The sequence below is a fragment of the Tetrao urogallus genome, assembly GCF_951394365.1.
Source record: "Tetrao urogallus genome assembly, chromosome: Z".
Lineage (NCBI taxonomy): Eukaryota > Metazoa > Chordata > Aves > Galliformes > Phasianidae > Tetrao > Tetrao urogallus.
The window spans coordinates 52267177-52284465 of NC_136816.1; the positions used below are offsets into that span (position 1 = coordinate 52267177).

Consider the following 17289-nt stretch of genomic DNA (forward strand, 5'->3'; position numbering starts at 1 on the left):
CTATTAAAAAAAAAAAAAGAAAGAAAAAAAAAGCAATAGAAAACCAAACCAAACCCCAATCCCCTGAACAACAAAACAAACAAACAAACAAAAAAGCAACCCTCTAAGCTTCCCCTCCACAAAAAGGACTCCACAGGGTTGTGTATGTGTGGATGAGTGGAAACAACCATGAGGCAAAGTATCTGTCAGTCTCTCACTATGCAGAAAGTAGTTTGCCCCTGCTCTTACTTAGCAATTTTTCAACCCATACCTAGTTCTAACACAATAGACCAAAACCTTAGAGTCCCTGAGTTTTAATTACTTTGGGCAGGGCTGACTCAATGAGTAAGATCACACATCCATTCCTTGGTTTTGGTAATATGTTTCAGTCGGTAGTTATTACTGATTTTTTACGTTTTTGCCTGGTTCTGCTGCAGTGGCCCCTCACCTCCTGGTCCCTATTGTAGCAAAACCCACCTCCTGTGCATGCAGGTATGCTTCAAGGCTGCCTGTGTCCAGGCTCTTGCAGAAGTCAGATGGTTATCAGCGTGCAGCTCCTGAAAAAACTCACCCGTAGTTGTAACCAACCATTACCTGGTACAAGCAAACTACTCTGAATTGAATTCCAGCTGGCAATTCAGACTAGCCATCTACTTCACATCCTGATATGCTTTAACATGCCTCTATAAATGATGAAAAGTAGGAAGGAAAGCGAATAAAAATGACGTGGCAAAAGCAAGGAACTGTTGCTCACTATTAGCAACTGCATTATGACTGAGCGCAGCTTGTGCTGTTGATATGAAGACATGTACAGGTGCTCATGTTTAGGTTTGTGAAGAGTTGAGATTTATTGCACACATATTTTATTGTTTAGGTATCTATCCACGGAGAAAGTTGGAAAGTTGGAAAGGCAGAATAAATCTGCAAATCACACTGTCAGTCCTGTATCCGTCAGTCTTGATACGAATACCTGTATCGAGAGGTACTGAACCATAGGACCAAATCACCAAGTATTGAAAAAAGTAAATTAATAACAAAAATGTCCTAAATATCTTCATTATACACATTTCTGGTCTTTACCAGTAAACTGTATAAAGTGCTCTAAAGAGGCAGAATTCACTCAGTAACTTGTGTGACATACAGCAATAATATATTTTCCTTTAATTTGTAGTGTGGTACACTTCCTGTTTTTATTTATTTTTTTTATTTATTTTTTTTCCCTTACAAACGTGGTTGAAGGTTTCACAGTTGAATCTTTTCTTGCAAAGCAGTTCTGCACCTTTCCCACAGCACCTTGTTGACTTAAAAATCTGCATTCCCGTTGAGCACATTAGATTCCTGTTTCTTTGCCAGAGAAATGCCAACATATTTGGGTGTAATGAAACTAGAACTGTATTTCTATCAGAAGTCCAACTTCAATACCTAGAAAAAAGTCTATTTAGAACTTGCCAGTGAACTCTGCTACATATTAGGGCTACTCTGCTACTATTAGGGCTTAGTATGGCTATACTAAATTCTTGCACAAAATTTTAGTATTTTCCACTATGCAGCAAAGCAACATTTCTGAAGAAGTATTTCATGTTGCTCGTAAAGCTAAACCAAGCAGAACCACAGAAGGACTATGCAAAGCGTCCTGGTGGCAGAGCAAAGGTGCAGAGTTATCCAAATCTCTTCTTTGTTTTGTTATGAAAACATCTGTTGCAGAGCCATGAGTTGCCAGGGAAAGCCATGTTAGAGGTAAGAACTGATACGAAATGACAAAGCTCAGTATCTTTATGTAAACTATCACATAACTAAAATGTGAAGAGAAAGTCAGAATCACACTCAGGCTATAGCCATGGTTCAGTAGGCAGAAACCAGGGTACCACCCCAACGTGGCACAGCCTTTGGTCTTCCCAGACGTAGCTCAGCAGCTGTGCTTATGAATTTCTCTTTACCTGAAGCCATGGTTTATGCATAGGTGGGAGATATTCTAATTTAGGTATATAATAAAACATTGACAAAAAGAATCTGAATGATTTACTAAGCTAGGCAACAATATGTCCCAACAGTTCTTCTCAATCAGTATTTCATAAATAGGCCAATTTGAAAATAAGAGTGACATGTTTTATTTAGTAACAAAAACGTAACTGTGTATCAGAAAATTAAAACTGGAGCACAAACACTGTCAACTTTCACAAAAAGTGTTTCCTAATGCATATGTAGCACCCAATCTTGTTAATATTTACTTCAAATTGGCCATCATTGGTATACATCACTGATGATCATCACAGGATCTCTAACAAAACAAGAAAGAGGCGCTTTCTGCTCAAAGCACTACTTTATTGGCAGCTTAACAGAAATATTTCAGAAAATCATATCAAATGGGAACAATATTCTTACTACATGAGTTCAGGTGCACAAGGATTTTCAGAAAGCAAACAATTTTCCTGTATTTGATGTACAAGTGTGTGCTTCTCTGAAGTGCACACATAATTGTTGCAAATGTTGCTGGAACCTATCTGTGTGCTGTTTTTAACACGATTCTTAAGCAGTGTGATTTCCTTTCAACTTCATTATCTAATATTTGTCCACTATAGTGGGGAAAGGGAGGGGGGTGGAAAGAGAGGAAAGTACTCAGATAGAACAAATGGGAAATACATTTAAGAATGCAGATAACTGACAGTAAAATATATGTTCTTTGGTTAGCAAGCAGAAAAAAAAGGAGACGACTTGCATACACTAGCATTCTAAAGCAGAAGAATGTCAAGAGTGTATTCTTCCCCCCACTGCCAGATGGAAGGGCTATTATTATAAATGAAAGGCAGCAGTAGTGGATGCCAGGCACTTTTGTTGTGTGCCAGATTCTGAAGTCCAGATGTAAGCAGGTTACCCCTGGGACAGGACAGGCTTCAGCTCCCGCAGCAGAACAGAACCAATCACAGTTTTCTCAGTATTTATGATGAGCTGTGCTGTAGAGCTCTCCTTCAGCTCCACTGTGACTAGCATCAGTGACCCACTGTGAACAGTCTTTGCTGCAAACCTAGAGTGGATGAAAGGAAAAAAAAAAGAAAGAAATCACTGTGAACCTTAAGGCTAAAGACTACTAATGTTTTTTTCCTGCAACAATTAAGTGAGTTTATGTATTAACAAAACGCCTCCAATTTCATTAGTCAATTTCAGAGGATACACCAGAAAAACATAAATTCTACAGAAAATTTCTTAATTGTTGTGCAAATATTTTAGTACTTCAGGAAAAAAAAAGGGACTGTTGAAAACTCTAAATTTAATAATACGCATAACAAAATCAACTTAAATCAAATTACTATTTACATTCCAAAACTCCAGCCTCTGTACAGTTCTGAGGAACTATTTCAGTGTGCACGGTTGATCCAAACAAATTCAGTTCTACGGGGATCTTCATGGGTAAACATCATTTGGTGACTCAAAGAAAATCCAATGACACTAAATGCAAACGCTTCCAAAAGCTACACTGTTGTATTTTCAGAAAAGCACACCCTCCTGCTGCCTCAGGAATTAATTCAGGCTAAAAATACTCAAACCAATAAACTTCCAACATCATCCTCTGAAATAATGATAATAGCAAGACACCACATTTTGTCTGTGATTGTATTTAACCTCCAGAATATTTATTACAAAAACACAGTCAACATTTACATATTTTCTAGTCCTACAAAACAAACAAATATATATATATATATAATATATAAATATATATATCACAATATAATATAATAATAATATAATAATATATAATAAATATATAAATAAAATTTAGGTCTAATGCACCATTACTGAATTCCAAGACATGAGGAAACCACTAATTACATGGAATTAAAAGCAAAACTGGCCTTTTAAGCACCACAATGGACTGAAAAGCCATTTTAGGCACAATGAACTTCTGTCAATCCTGTTAATTCATTCTGCATGCACAGCAAGGCCCAAGAGACAGAAAGGATGAGGATGGCAGTAGCCTCGTCCTCCATATCCCACAAGGAGCACACCAGGCTTTTTTGTGTGTTTTTTGTTGTTGTTGTTGTAGCTGGTTACTAGACAACAACCAAGTTTCTGCACATGGGCTTTCGAGAACAAGAGCAAGTGAGGAGCAGGTCTGCGACCCAGCCTGACCCCACTTTGCAGGGCCAATCTCCTCCTGCTGAAGGACACGTGTCTGAACCAGAGCCATCTGCCTCAATTTGCGCAACATCTTCAGCCACAAAAGGACCCAGTTAGCCCTGACAACAGCGCACAATGCAGAAAAATAAAACTGCTAGGCTGACAGCACGCTGTCGGCTATTCAAGAGCAAACCAACTGGTCAGTGTCTCATGTCTGACAATTAGCACGGGCCTTGCAAAGAGCCTGCTCGGGCCCTTAGGGATCTGTTTAATTACCATCAACATAAAGGAGGGAGTTTATCAGGAGATACTCAAAAAACTTCACTCCAGATTTAATTAAAATATTAGCCACTTAAGCAGGAAGCAGGTTCTCTTTAAACGAGAAGTAATTTCTGCCTTTTTTTCTTTTTAAACTAAGCATATCAAAATCTCATAACACATTACACTAATTAAGGAAACACGGGGCACTTCTCTAATGTCACCCATCACAGGTCAATCTATTTCTTTTGTCTGGATTACAGATACATTCAAAGACGTCTCCCTATAATAGGAGCTTCTGAAACCACATCACTACTATAAAAATTAACTACTTAGCTAATTGTATCAGTGATTTTGTCTACTTGCACTGCAGTGTAAAAGATCACTATTTCTCTTGTTGATTTTGACAGGGGAATAATTATATAAACAACTGTCCTATTAGTCACTTTATTTATTTAAGAGTTGTGTCCTGGGACAACCCAGAACAGATTACGTCTGAGCATGCACACACAAGGGTTGGTAGTTGGCACTCCTGCTGTGTTGCACAGCCCCAAGGCCTGATTTTACCCCTTTTATTAAAACCAGAAAGTGATATGAAGTCAGCATTCTGAGAAAGCTGGGAGAGACCAGAGCACCAGCGATGAGTTTGGTGCCAATATTTTCACAAGCGCATTTGCAAAATCTGATAGGTGATCAATATTACTTTTCCATACCTCTGCAAAGAAAACGTCAATAAATGTGAGTTTTCAGGTGGTTTGCAAGGCATGAAGGGTCTGAAACTTGGAATAATTCCACACAAAATGTTAGTACGCTTAACTAGCATTGGCTAACTTTGTATAAATAGTGATCTGGAGTCACTTCGTAAAAAAAGAACAGGACATCTTTTTACCAAAAGAAAGGATGTAGAGAGGAACCGCAACAGAATGGGCTTATTACTGCTTCTGAACTTTGGAAACTGAAATCTGTTCCTTAAAATGGGGAAGAAGTTTCTGAAACCAATTATAAGAGGTTGATTTGAATCTTGAAACAAACTCAATTATTAAAGATGAAGCTGTTGACTTTTGGTTACAATATTTAATCAGTAAAACTGATTTGCTAATTATTTAGATGTTTTAAAAACTCTGTCATTTAACAATTTGGGTAGAATCTGATTTTTAAAGTGAGTACATATCATTACATTATATATGCTTACAGTTACAAGGCCATGTGAACTTTATGATACGTGTGTTCTGCTCAACTAAATAGTTAGATCAGAAAGCTGTTAAAAATTTTTCAGCAGCAAAAATTAATCACTTTGTATAGCAGGTGTTTATTCTTTGTAAGAAGCTGTGGAATAACTCTTATTTTCCCCTGAAGCCAGTAATAATTTTTACTCTTTGTGAAAGTTGATACTGTCTTAAAGATAAGAATTTGCATCTAAATATTTTTTAAAAGATATTGACAACAGTTAGGCTTCATAGTCTGACTAAAGCCTTGGAAACTGCACTGTCAAACATTAAAATTTGACTTGTACACCGGTTATTAGTAGAGAAAATTTCTCCAAAACAGGGAAATTGTCATTTGGACAACTCTTGGAATAAGGTAATATCCATGTGGCTCTGTTACAGCAAACAAAATAAAAGTTAGAGCAGTGAACATGAAAAACCCACAAAAAACATGAGAGGGACATTCAGAAAACAGAGCCAAATATTTTTAGACGGTTGTTTCTGTTACACTGCAGTTATTTGCACGTTCTAAGTTTTCCCAAAGATATATATGTTTCTTTAAAAAGAACATTAAATATTCTGAGGTTATGTGACATGGCAAAAGATAGGAGTATTCACAGATTTGCTGAAATATGGTATCTGTCAGTAGCTATGAAAATGTATCATATTCTAAATGAGCATCAATAAAGCACTGTGTATTTTTATAAAGCCGTTCAGCTTTTCAACAGTTAAAAACAAATACAGTGCTGGTAGTGAAAATACAGCTTTTTTAATGGTTGTCCTATAAGGATATTTTATTTATGATTAGTTGGAATTCCTAATAAAGGAAAAAGAACAGAGTATCAGAATTACAGTGTGACAGCATTTACCAAATGCTAGCTTCACTAAGGACTAGTGGTTATTTTTTCCCTTTATTTGTTGAAAGAAGATAGCTGCAATATGCAAGAGAGGCATTTTCACTTGGAAAGATTATGAAAATTTCAAGCTGAGGAATAGAGAACAACAGAGTAACTCACTCTAAAAATCTAATCTTTAAAATTCAACATTTGAAAACATGAATTTACAGGTGAATACTATCTGGATATTTGTTCACAGCAGAGCGGGGTTTGTGACACATAATTCAACAGCACTAAAGCACATGCTCTCTCCTGTCAGGCACTCTTTTTCATCTTTGATCCCTCTATTTAAACTAAATTTTCTTTTTTTTTTTTTTTTTCTTTCAGTTTTATTGCTTACCAGAAACAGTGACAATGACCCATGGAAGCTAAAACTTTTTTTTTTTTTTTTAAATCCTGCACATTAAGCCTTCAATTATTGCCTGCTGAAGCAGACAGAATCCTATTAGTAAGAAAGACGATCACAGGATGCAGTGTTCTGCCCTAGCTGTAGACAAATAATTAGTCCAAAGTTCAGAAACATGTAATCAAGCTATGCAATGAATATATTCAAAGGAAAAAAATACTACTGTGAGTTAGTCTTTAATTTGTAAGTGTAAGAAGGAACAATTATAATATAGATTCCATATCATATGGACATAAAAAAATATTTTAGTTAGCCCTTATATTCAGCATTTTATCTTATAATTGGCCTACAAGTTGTTCTCTCAATATGCGGAAGAACATGAAAAAAGTATATGGAATAGCATTACTGTGAATTAATTCTGATCTGGGGATGCAGGAAGCTTAATGAAACAAAGCAGCAGAAGCATACTCACAAAAAGAAACATCTTTTTCTTAACTTGGTGATTTTAACCTTTCAGAAATAAACTTGCTTAACATTGGTTATTAGGTCATACAACTTGATTAATATTTATATCAAAAATTACATAACGATATTTTGGGGTGCTTTATTTCTTTTCCAGACCAGTTAATGTCTTAATGCTGTTTTAACATTTCTCTTAAATTAAACTGTTCAACATACATAATTCATTACCGAGATGTAACTTATTTTCAACATTAGCTATTTTGGGGCTTAACTGTAAAATTGTAAAATAAATTACATTCAAATCTGCACTGTATTTTTATCATTTAATTTTATTGTGAAAGTATTTTTTTGCTGAAGTATTTTTTATTGCTAAAGATTTTGAGCTTCTCCTCTGTAAACAGTGAGCAGCTCACTGTATTTCTAACAACAGTGCATGAATCCACACAAGTCCTCAGAACTTGCTGTCCAGTACACAGCAGTATTCCACATGTTCAAAAGATGCTGCATGATCTTCCCCGGTATTTCCTCTTAGTTCAGGAACTTCAGCATTTTTTACTTGGATGTATATCCTTTCCAAAACTTCAAGAAGCTGAAAACTTGAATCACAGTATTTGCTCCTTGCAAACACAAAACTCTCATCACTGCCTGACCTGTTTTTTTCTCATCTATTCTGTTCTTTTAATTTTTCTTAAAGAGTCAAGAGTTTAATATGATAAATAAGTGAATTACATATGGTCCTCTTTTAAAACAAGCTATACATTTTCACTTGTAAAAATGTAGGTAATTCCAAGAAAATAATTCACCTTACAGAAACACATTAAAATATCAAACCTGCTCAAAAATCTTTCAAATCAAAGATGTTTTCCCATTCATTTAGTTTAAGTATTACATGTTTTCTACTTAAACAACTGACTCAGAAGGTTCCTGTTTGTTGTTCAAAGAAAACACTGAACATATTTTTCACTTTACAGCATTCTGATACAAAAGCAGTGCTGTCCTCTAGTGGACAGCAAACAAACTAGGCTGGAACAATCTATTTTGATTATATCCAAAGTAACTCACTCATATGCTTTCAATACTGAGCTCAAATTTGACTTCTTAAAGTTATTTGTAAGTTTTGAAATTCACATACTAGCTCCCTGTGTGCAGTAATATATATAAAATGTCTTCAAATGATGTTGTAGAAAGACTTCATCTTTATTAAGTGTTTTGTACCAGTTAACCTAAATCATCACATGTTAACACAAAAACTGTATTAGTACATGCAGGGCCATCTTATTAACAGTGAGGAAATTTCGTGTTTTGGAATACCAGGATTTGATTAAGAAATAAATAGTAGAAACTGTGGAATGAGTACATTCATTTTTAAAAACCCCGTTTTTCTATGAAACTAGTGATAAAAATATTTACCTAGGAGTAGTGACTCACCAGAAAGCCTTTCATTACAGGCTGACAAAAGAAAAGTAAATAGTTAGCCTAGCTGGATGTCTAACAGGCTTTACATTTTCATTATGATTTTTCATCTGGGATTCTACAGTAAACTTAAAAAATGTTAAAAGTTTACAAATTCTGTCTACAAGGAGAGCTAAAATACCTGTGGACAGGGATACACCATTCCATTTAGAATTCTGTCACCTACAGGTAAAAGCTTGCAGAAAAACTCTTTTGCCTAGGGCGTTTAGCCCCTTAATTAATTCCTACTGAAGAAATTAGGAACCAAAATCAAAGCTGCAAGTTTATAACAAGTTTACTTACTTTGCCACTCATTACACCTCTCCTGAAGTGTAGAAAAAGATTATGAGGCCCAACTAAAAAACTAAAAAACTATGGAAGCAGAACAGTCCATACAACTGCTTCACAGGGATTACTGCCAGAGGTACATTTTACATCACTGAGCTTTAAACAGGTCAACTACTTAGTAAGATATGTTAGAAAACAATTCTGTGTACACACTCATCAGAAACGGTCCTTAAAAATGTCCTTCTGGGCTTGCTGGACTTATCTGTCAGCCTTATAGAGAGCATAGATTTGGGTCCAAATGGAGTAACTATGAAGAATTTACATCTGTTTCTCATTAATTTCTAGGTGACGTTTCTCCTTCACTAAATGGCTAGACCTTCCTGTCTGACACACACACCTGCAGTTGTGAGCTGTGGTAGGCTGATGGGGCTTGGAACTTTTAGAGAACTCTTCCAACTTAGTATAAAGTGGACTATGACATAGTCAAAGATTTTCCAAGTGGACTCTTTCAAGGAGAGGTTTGTTCAGTACATACACACCTACACATGCACAGTCACGCACCTTTTCTCCCCAAATTAAGTGTTGCTGGATAAGAAGGTGTGGGGATGATAACATTACTAAGCAAGCCATTCTCTGATAATCAAAATTGTCTGTAAACAAAACCCTCTTTCCTTTGAGAATCAGTCTGCCAATATAACCTAAATGGGACATGACAGGTTGCAAAATGATAAAAAGGGGTGAATACAACCAGACTGCCAGGCTGATGCATGGGGTAGGGAATAAAGGCTACTGCAGAACAAGTGTTGATCCTTGGATTGATCGACTTTTCTTCCTTTTTTACTTCCTTCCCTCTTTCCTTCTTTTTTTTTTCTTTCAGTATTTCATGCAAGTTTCAATACTGTGTCTAGTTGCACTTATGTTCTTCAGGTTTTCAATGCACATCTGTTGCAGTATGCTTACTGTCATATGATTTCCACAACATGTTTAGGTTTAGCTAAAAGAATGCAAATCTCCAAACTCCAGATGGAAAATATGTAACATCTGTTAATACTTACTTATTCACAAAAGGTTAAAGCCACAACCAGCAGAATAAAGGTAAATAGATAATACTGTGCTTATTTTTTAACCTCACAATTTCCTGAGACTAATTGTGGATTCCTTTCAAATACAACAGCAGCACCAGAATAGTTGAATGGACCATTTAGTTGGTTGAGGTTAACTGCAATCTATTCTTTGTATCTGTTTAGGCTTTTATCTCACTGACTGATTAGGCAATGCACAAGTAAAATCTTAAGGAGTGAAAACCGTGGAAGAGGATGCTCTACACTGCATCATTTTGCATTTCGAATGCTAAATCTGCCATTTCACTGGGGGAAACAGTATACTAAAGCACAATGCACTCCATCTAGAAAATGCTTCAGAGAGTGAAAGGAGGAGAGGAAAATAGTTCAAGAAGGCCCTGTTCTGCATACCATTCAATACTGTTTCCGACATCAGTGGAATTGTACCAGCATAAGCCTAAGTGTGATTCCAGCTCTGAAAGAGCTGTTCTGGTATATGCTACTCAAACACATGAAAACTTTTCTGCCAAAGTCTGGAGGTAGTGGTCATGTTTTGCATCAGTGTTTCCATTATTTTCTTTTTAAGTCAAAGAACCCTGAGACACCTTTCCTTCATCCTTAAGTAACAGTAGACAGTATTCTGACACTTTCAAGAAGACTGTAAGACCAATCTAATGGTAAGTAAAGTCTGCAGCTCTTCCTTTCATTCTATCACTGTCTGTTGTCTTCTGCTGCAATCAAAGTGAAAAAAACCTATCCTGGTGGGAGGTTATGAAGCTGAAAATGAAGAAAGCAGAAAGACACCTGAGGAACTCTTAGAATATTCATCTGAGATGGAATAAGCAACAGATATTGAAAGTAACACTAGGATGTCTCTTGATAAATAAGGCTTGTGTTAGTTAAAAGAAAAAATACTGAAAATCTTGATTTCAGTGAAGTCTTTGTTTCATCACATTTTGAAATAGAAGAGAACAGCCTAGAATTTATATTTTATATCTATAAGGTAATGAGTATTATTGCCCAACCAGAGATATGGTATCAAAGGGCTGGCCCTCAGAAGAATCAACTTTGAGGAAAAAAATACGCTCAGTTATGTATCCTCTTATCTTGAAGACAGAAAAATACCTGTCAGACTTTCCATACTGAATACAAACAGCAGACATATTTTAACTTAAGTGCATGAATAAGTGGTTATTCAGACTGATTTGATTCCCTGTAGGAAAAAAAATACTTTTCTTTCAGTATCCTTGCTTGTAGATATTCAAATGATGCCCGCAGATGATCACAAGACTGAAAGCTTTGGGCATCTTCAGATTATTTGTTAAATCATTTGGTCAATTTCTATGTGTTGTTCATCTTTTCAAATCACCCTTCATCTTTTCAAATAATTAACAAACAGTAGTTCTCAGAAGATGGAAATGACTATGTAAGCTTTAAGACTTCTACAACAATCACGATAATCACCTTTGTGAAATATTTTAATATGAAGAACAGGTCAGAAAATACAGTCTAAAATACAATCAACTGCATTATCTGACATTTTGATCTACATTCAGTAACAGTTAAATTATTACTTTCTTCTAATGATGAAAATTCAGTAGTCATAGCGTAAAGAGAGCAAAAAAGCATGTTAGAAAGTGTTGCTACACTGTCGTATTCATGTATAGCCAACGTTTGACAGGTTTACATTTACTTCATTTTTCATTGGTGAGTGCGTGCTATTCTCTTGGTATTTGTTGCAAGTATTTATTTTCAAACCTTCACTATAGTTGCCTTAGTTATTTTAGTGCAAAAATGCAATCTTAAATAGGGCTATACATTTAAAGAGAAGTAATTGGGTCTCACCAACATGACAACATCTTTGTCATGAGTACAAATATGCTCAGACAGAAAAAAAAACCCCCAAGAAATACACACCTGTTCCTGCTCATTAGATTAGGCCTGTATTAAACTGTACTACTGCATTCTGAATGAATGTATTTCATTACCAGGCAATATACATTTCTTGTCATTAGCAGTCATTAAGTAATAATAACCAAGTTGGGAATGACCAACTGAGAGATTAATGCAATTCAGGCTGCGCAGTGCAGGACAGCAACGTCAGGTTAAAAATGGTACTGCTTTTCCTGTGTAAAGGGGTATGTACTAAGCATTTCCAAGAAATGAACAGAACTACTCCTCACAGAATAGCACAATGAGATGAAACAAGTTGTTGTATACAGTTTCTTCTTCCAAAATACTACTTGCTATTAAACAAACAGGACAATGGCAATACTATCAGAGAAGAAGAAAAAAAATTAATGATATTTTTATCATATTCATTACTGGTTTGTCAAGGTAAAGGTGCCTTTATCTTATCACCTTGAAATGCTGTATGTGCTATAAAAACAAGTCACACCACACTTCTTACATCTATGATATTTTGCAAGAATGGATTCTGATTTTGTTAACTATAATGAGAGTTGATTTAACATCTATATATATATGTATCTTTTATACATACATATGTATTAATATTTTAGTGGTTTCTTTTAGAGATTTGAGAGTGTTCATTAATGACAAATCATAATATCTAAGAATAATAATCTCAGATATTGATTTATCTAAGTCTAGGATTCATTCATGCTAACACAGCAGTCTTTAATAGATGAACAGGTTAATCACAGTATTAATTAGTTATTGTTCTCATTTCTGTAGTTGCAACTGTAACTGCATAGTATTTGTGAACTTTGCTTACAGTGAAACAAATGATGGACTGTTTTCTAAACACTCATCACTTCTGGGAACTTGTAGCGGGTATTAAATTGTTATAAGAATGTCTTTTCTCCCTGTTGGACATTATAAATGCTAACTAGTCTCTAACTTCTGTGATAGTCCGAATATATTCTGTTCCAAATGAAAAGGACACTTCAGCAAACAGTCCAAATTTTAGGATGCTTTGAAGTGTTCTGTATACCTAAAAGAACACATCTTCAACCACTGACTCCGAAGGAGTGTATCCAACAGCAAGTAAATCTTCAATTCAGTTACTGGCTCTCTTTGTGGAAAATTTCCTCCTTTTTACAAAAAGCCAGGGAAAGCAAGAACAAATTAGAAACTTATCTTCAGTTAGGCAACCCATGGCTTAGTTAGGTATTAAGCTATTATTTTAGGTAGTCTTTTTGAGACTCGGTCACAAAACAATCCATCCTTCTGCACAAAATGTCATGTGATGGATAGGGTAAAGATGGAGAACACCTGTATACCACAGACACTTTAGTCTCCCTTGATTGACACTCTCACCTAGTCTTTGAATTGATATTGAGAATGCAGACTGCACAGATCCCTGAGGGATGCAACAAATGAGGACACTTTCACGGAGGAGCAGGTGTCAATAGTGACAATCATTTCAGTGCAATTGCACTAGCTGTACCATGTTTTTATGGTGAAACAGAATTTTATCATTGACCGTATCAAATGCATAGGAAAATCCAGCTGGGTTAATGTTAATGCAATGCAATATAACTGCCCAGTGATGCAAAAAAGACTAAATCCAAAGAAGAGAAATATCAGCTAATTTGAGCTGTGTAGATTACATAAACACTCCAAACAGTCATCTAAGCCAGCAAAATTTCAAAGAAAAAGATTGTTCTTTACCTTACGAGGAGATACGTTGCTTTTATTTAAACAGCAAAATTCAGGAGCTAAGGTAACAGCTTCCAGTGATGTCTTGCTGTTAATATTTCTGTCTACTCAGTTTTCCATACATAGCAATTTTCTTGTTTGCTCTTGTCACAGGTGACAAGCCATACAGATTCACTGGACTGAATATTTTCAGTCAATCACATTACAAGCTATGATTAACAAATAGCCATATTGATTTGACTTACATTCTGTACCACTGCTTTTTGATAAAATGGACTGAACTGGAATTAGATAGAGCCATTGACTTTCTTGGCTGATGAAAACTATGTTTTTCCTTGCACATATAAGCAAGGAGAAGAAAATGTTCAATGTATGTTCAACCTGTACTTTAAATGATCTTCATCTAATTAAAAATAAAATAATCACATAGTTTATGTTGTTAGATATTACAGGTAAAAAAATTAATGTGGAAGAAAATCAAGCTTCCTCTCTCAGATGATACATCTATTATGTCCAGATAAGCCTACTTTCGAAAACAGAAACAGAAGTCAGAAAAAACATGTAGACACTACTGAAAGTACTGCGTTTTGAAAAGGCTATCTTTTCTCTTTGAAACAAAATGAAGAAACAGACAATTTTACCTAGCTGTGTTCAGTAAGGTCTAGATATTTAATGTACTGTATACATTCAAATAAACAGTTGACAAGTATTCAAGTTAATATCTGGTTAGGATTCTATGTCACAGCCCAAGTTGCACACAACATTTGTTAAAAGTGCAAACAATAAAATTTTCCCTATATTAGAAAATGAATTTTGAACCAATGGAAATTCATAATTAAAATATAATCTTACTGCAAATGACATGTATTCTTACCTGTGTATTTTATCTTGACCAGAAGGGACTACACCCAGATTTGCTGCCTTCATTAGTCTCTCAATTATTACACGACTAGTAGAGTTCTGTGGAGCAACATTTATGGTAGCAGATGTCTCATTCATTCCTGTCAGCATCCCTGAAACATTACATATTTCATTATGAATACTTTAAGATTTATTTGCTTACCATGCATAAAACCAAAACAAGATACATAAAACCAAAACAAATACATGCATTAAAAGTTAAATAATATGTTGAGAAAGTAATTTTATTTGAAGTTACATAATTGTCTCAGTTTAATGTATTATTTGACAGGCCATACTACTAGAAAAAAAAATTACTAGAAACATGGCGATCATATTTGTTTGCTAATGCAACTGTGAAATCAGGATGGTTATTTTTCTCAAAAAACACAACATAAAAAAAGAATGTAAACACATGAGTGAAATATTAGGTAAGACTGTTTTAGGAAAGTCCAGGTTATGTAAGGCCACATATATAGACACCTTCTAACCTTTCAATCATAAAATCATCATACATAATTATAACTTAATAGCATATTGCTAAAAATAAGCTTGAAATTTAGACAGTAATCACCAGATAAATTTAGTTCATGAAGATAAAGTCAACATGTTAGAAACTGGGAAACTCAGTTAGCACCTCTCTCTTTTCACAAACTTTTTGATTAAAATAATTTTAATATTACTATAAATGGAACAGAAATATCAAGATTACATGAAGGCATATGACAAAAAAAAAAAAAAGTAAAGAAAGAAGTATTATTTAGGATCATTTTAACAACAACAACAAAAATCCAACATTTTATCTCCTATTAATATTCATTGGTTATAAGAATAATTTGCAGGACACTCATGTTGATTAAAATCCAACAGGAACTACACCGTAGCAGTGTGTGTGTATTTTTATATTATGTTCACAAGCTGAAAACACAAATAATAGAACACAGTACTTTTGGAAGAACTATCACGTATCTGTAATCAACAGTAACATTAATAATAGAAACAGTGCAAAACTCTCAAAAGCCTAATATTTTAGGGCTGTACAGACAGTTCAAACCCATAGCAAATGGCACAAAGATGCTGAGTATAGCAATTAAAAAAAAATCCAAAATTTTAATGCACTAGAATGAGCATTAGCTGCCATTACAATATAAGAAGTATCAAAGTAAAAATAGAACAGCTTATGAGTAAATAATGGGATATTTTTGAACGTGATCTGCACTTGAAGGGAACAAAAATAAGCATGCAACTTCTATAAAAATCAGCTTTATCTTGGGAATGGTACATTCTGTTTCAAGTTGTTTAACTTCACTATTAGGCAAAAGCTTTAAAAAATACATACGCAGGCTGGAACAGCTTTTAAGCAGAGCATGGGGACTGACATAACACTGCTGAGAGATGTGTGTACTCATTTAGGATTTAAACCTTCTCCATTAAGCTCTATTGAAGAGCAAATGCTGAATAAATGAATGCAACTATGTTTATGTTAAAAGCCTGTTTCCCGCGGCATGTAATTAAAGGAAATGTTGTACAAAGCCAGTACTTTTGTCAACCTCCTGTAAATGGAAAGATGGATAGCACTCAGAGAAGTGAATGCATTGCTTCATATTTAACCTTAACACTCTTGTCATTAATGGTTTGTCTAACTTGTTCTATAAAAGACAAGGTACTGCTCCATTGAAGTAAAATTAAAAAAATCAACTAAACCATGCTTTTCAGAACAGAAGATTCATTATCGTCGACTAATGTATTGGCATAAAGCAAAGTAACATCCTATCAAGTAAGGCACACATTCAATCTGCCTTTCCACCCCCCTTTATTTTTAACTCATGCTGTTTTATTGTTATAGGCAATTTGTACCACTCAGCATGACAGTGTAAACTGAATCAAGATTAATTTACATGCAAAAGAACACTTAGGAGAGCAGCATGGTAAGCAAATGTATTGTCTCGATTGCTGAGGTGGAAAAGAACCTGGAAAGAAAAAAGGGTGCTCTAATTAAGGGGCATCAAATATGATTGCTTGTGGTAGTCAAGGACCAGAATGTCCAACCACTTAAAGAATTAGCATCTTGCTTCTTATGAAGAGAAGTTGGATGCATAAATTTTAATAAAATTATGAAAACAATTTGTTTAAGTCAACCAAGTTTTTTTTTTTTTTTTTCTTTTCCTTCCTTCCTCTTAAAGAACATACACTTTTACACTTCCTGAAAACAATTATTATAAAATATGCCAGTAAGTAGTGTGGGTGGAAATCCTTATACTTGAAGTAGTTTTACTTGGCTATTTTGAAATCATAAAAATTCTAACCAATCCCCACCTTTAACAATTACATACCACATTTAATACTGCGTGAAACATTGGAATCTAAGAAACTCAAGTCAGAGAGCAGCAATTGATCTGGTTTACCTAACTGATAAATTGAAATAACTACACATTTTAATGGTAAAAGGAAATAAAATTGGAAAAGTTATACCGGCAGAGAACAAGGTATGTTTGCTACCAGATTAGTCCTATTCTGAATCAAGCCCCTGACGATTTTTTCTATTGATATTTACAAAAGCAGACTGGTAAAAATTTGGATACAGAGATCTCAGCAGTACATGCCTGACTTCTACTGAATTCCCGCTAAACAAGCCCAGCTTTTCTGGAGGACGTGGTGCGATAGGATATGAAATCCTCAGGCCTGAAGTAAAAATATTTAAC

General features: G+C 34.9%; 1 protein-coding gene across 3 annotated transcripts in view; it reads right to left on the reverse strand.

The window, feature by feature from the left end:
• Positions 1 to 2847: 2847 nt before the first annotated feature.
• Positions 2848 to 17289, reverse strand: part of AP3B1 (adaptor related protein complex 3 subunit beta 1) — a gene marked incomplete at both ends in the record, with an annotated part of 157798 nt that continues 143356 nt past the window's right edge. For all 3 annotated transcript variants that reach the window (XM_079549003.1, XM_079549002.1, XM_079549001.1), the window contains 2 exons: positions 2848 to 3001; positions 14562 to 14700. In XM_079549003.1, coding sequence (XP_079405129.1) covers positions 2848 to 3001; positions 14562 to 14700 — 293 coding nt within the window. The remainder of the gene's footprint in view (positions 3002 to 14561; positions 14701 to 17289) is intronic.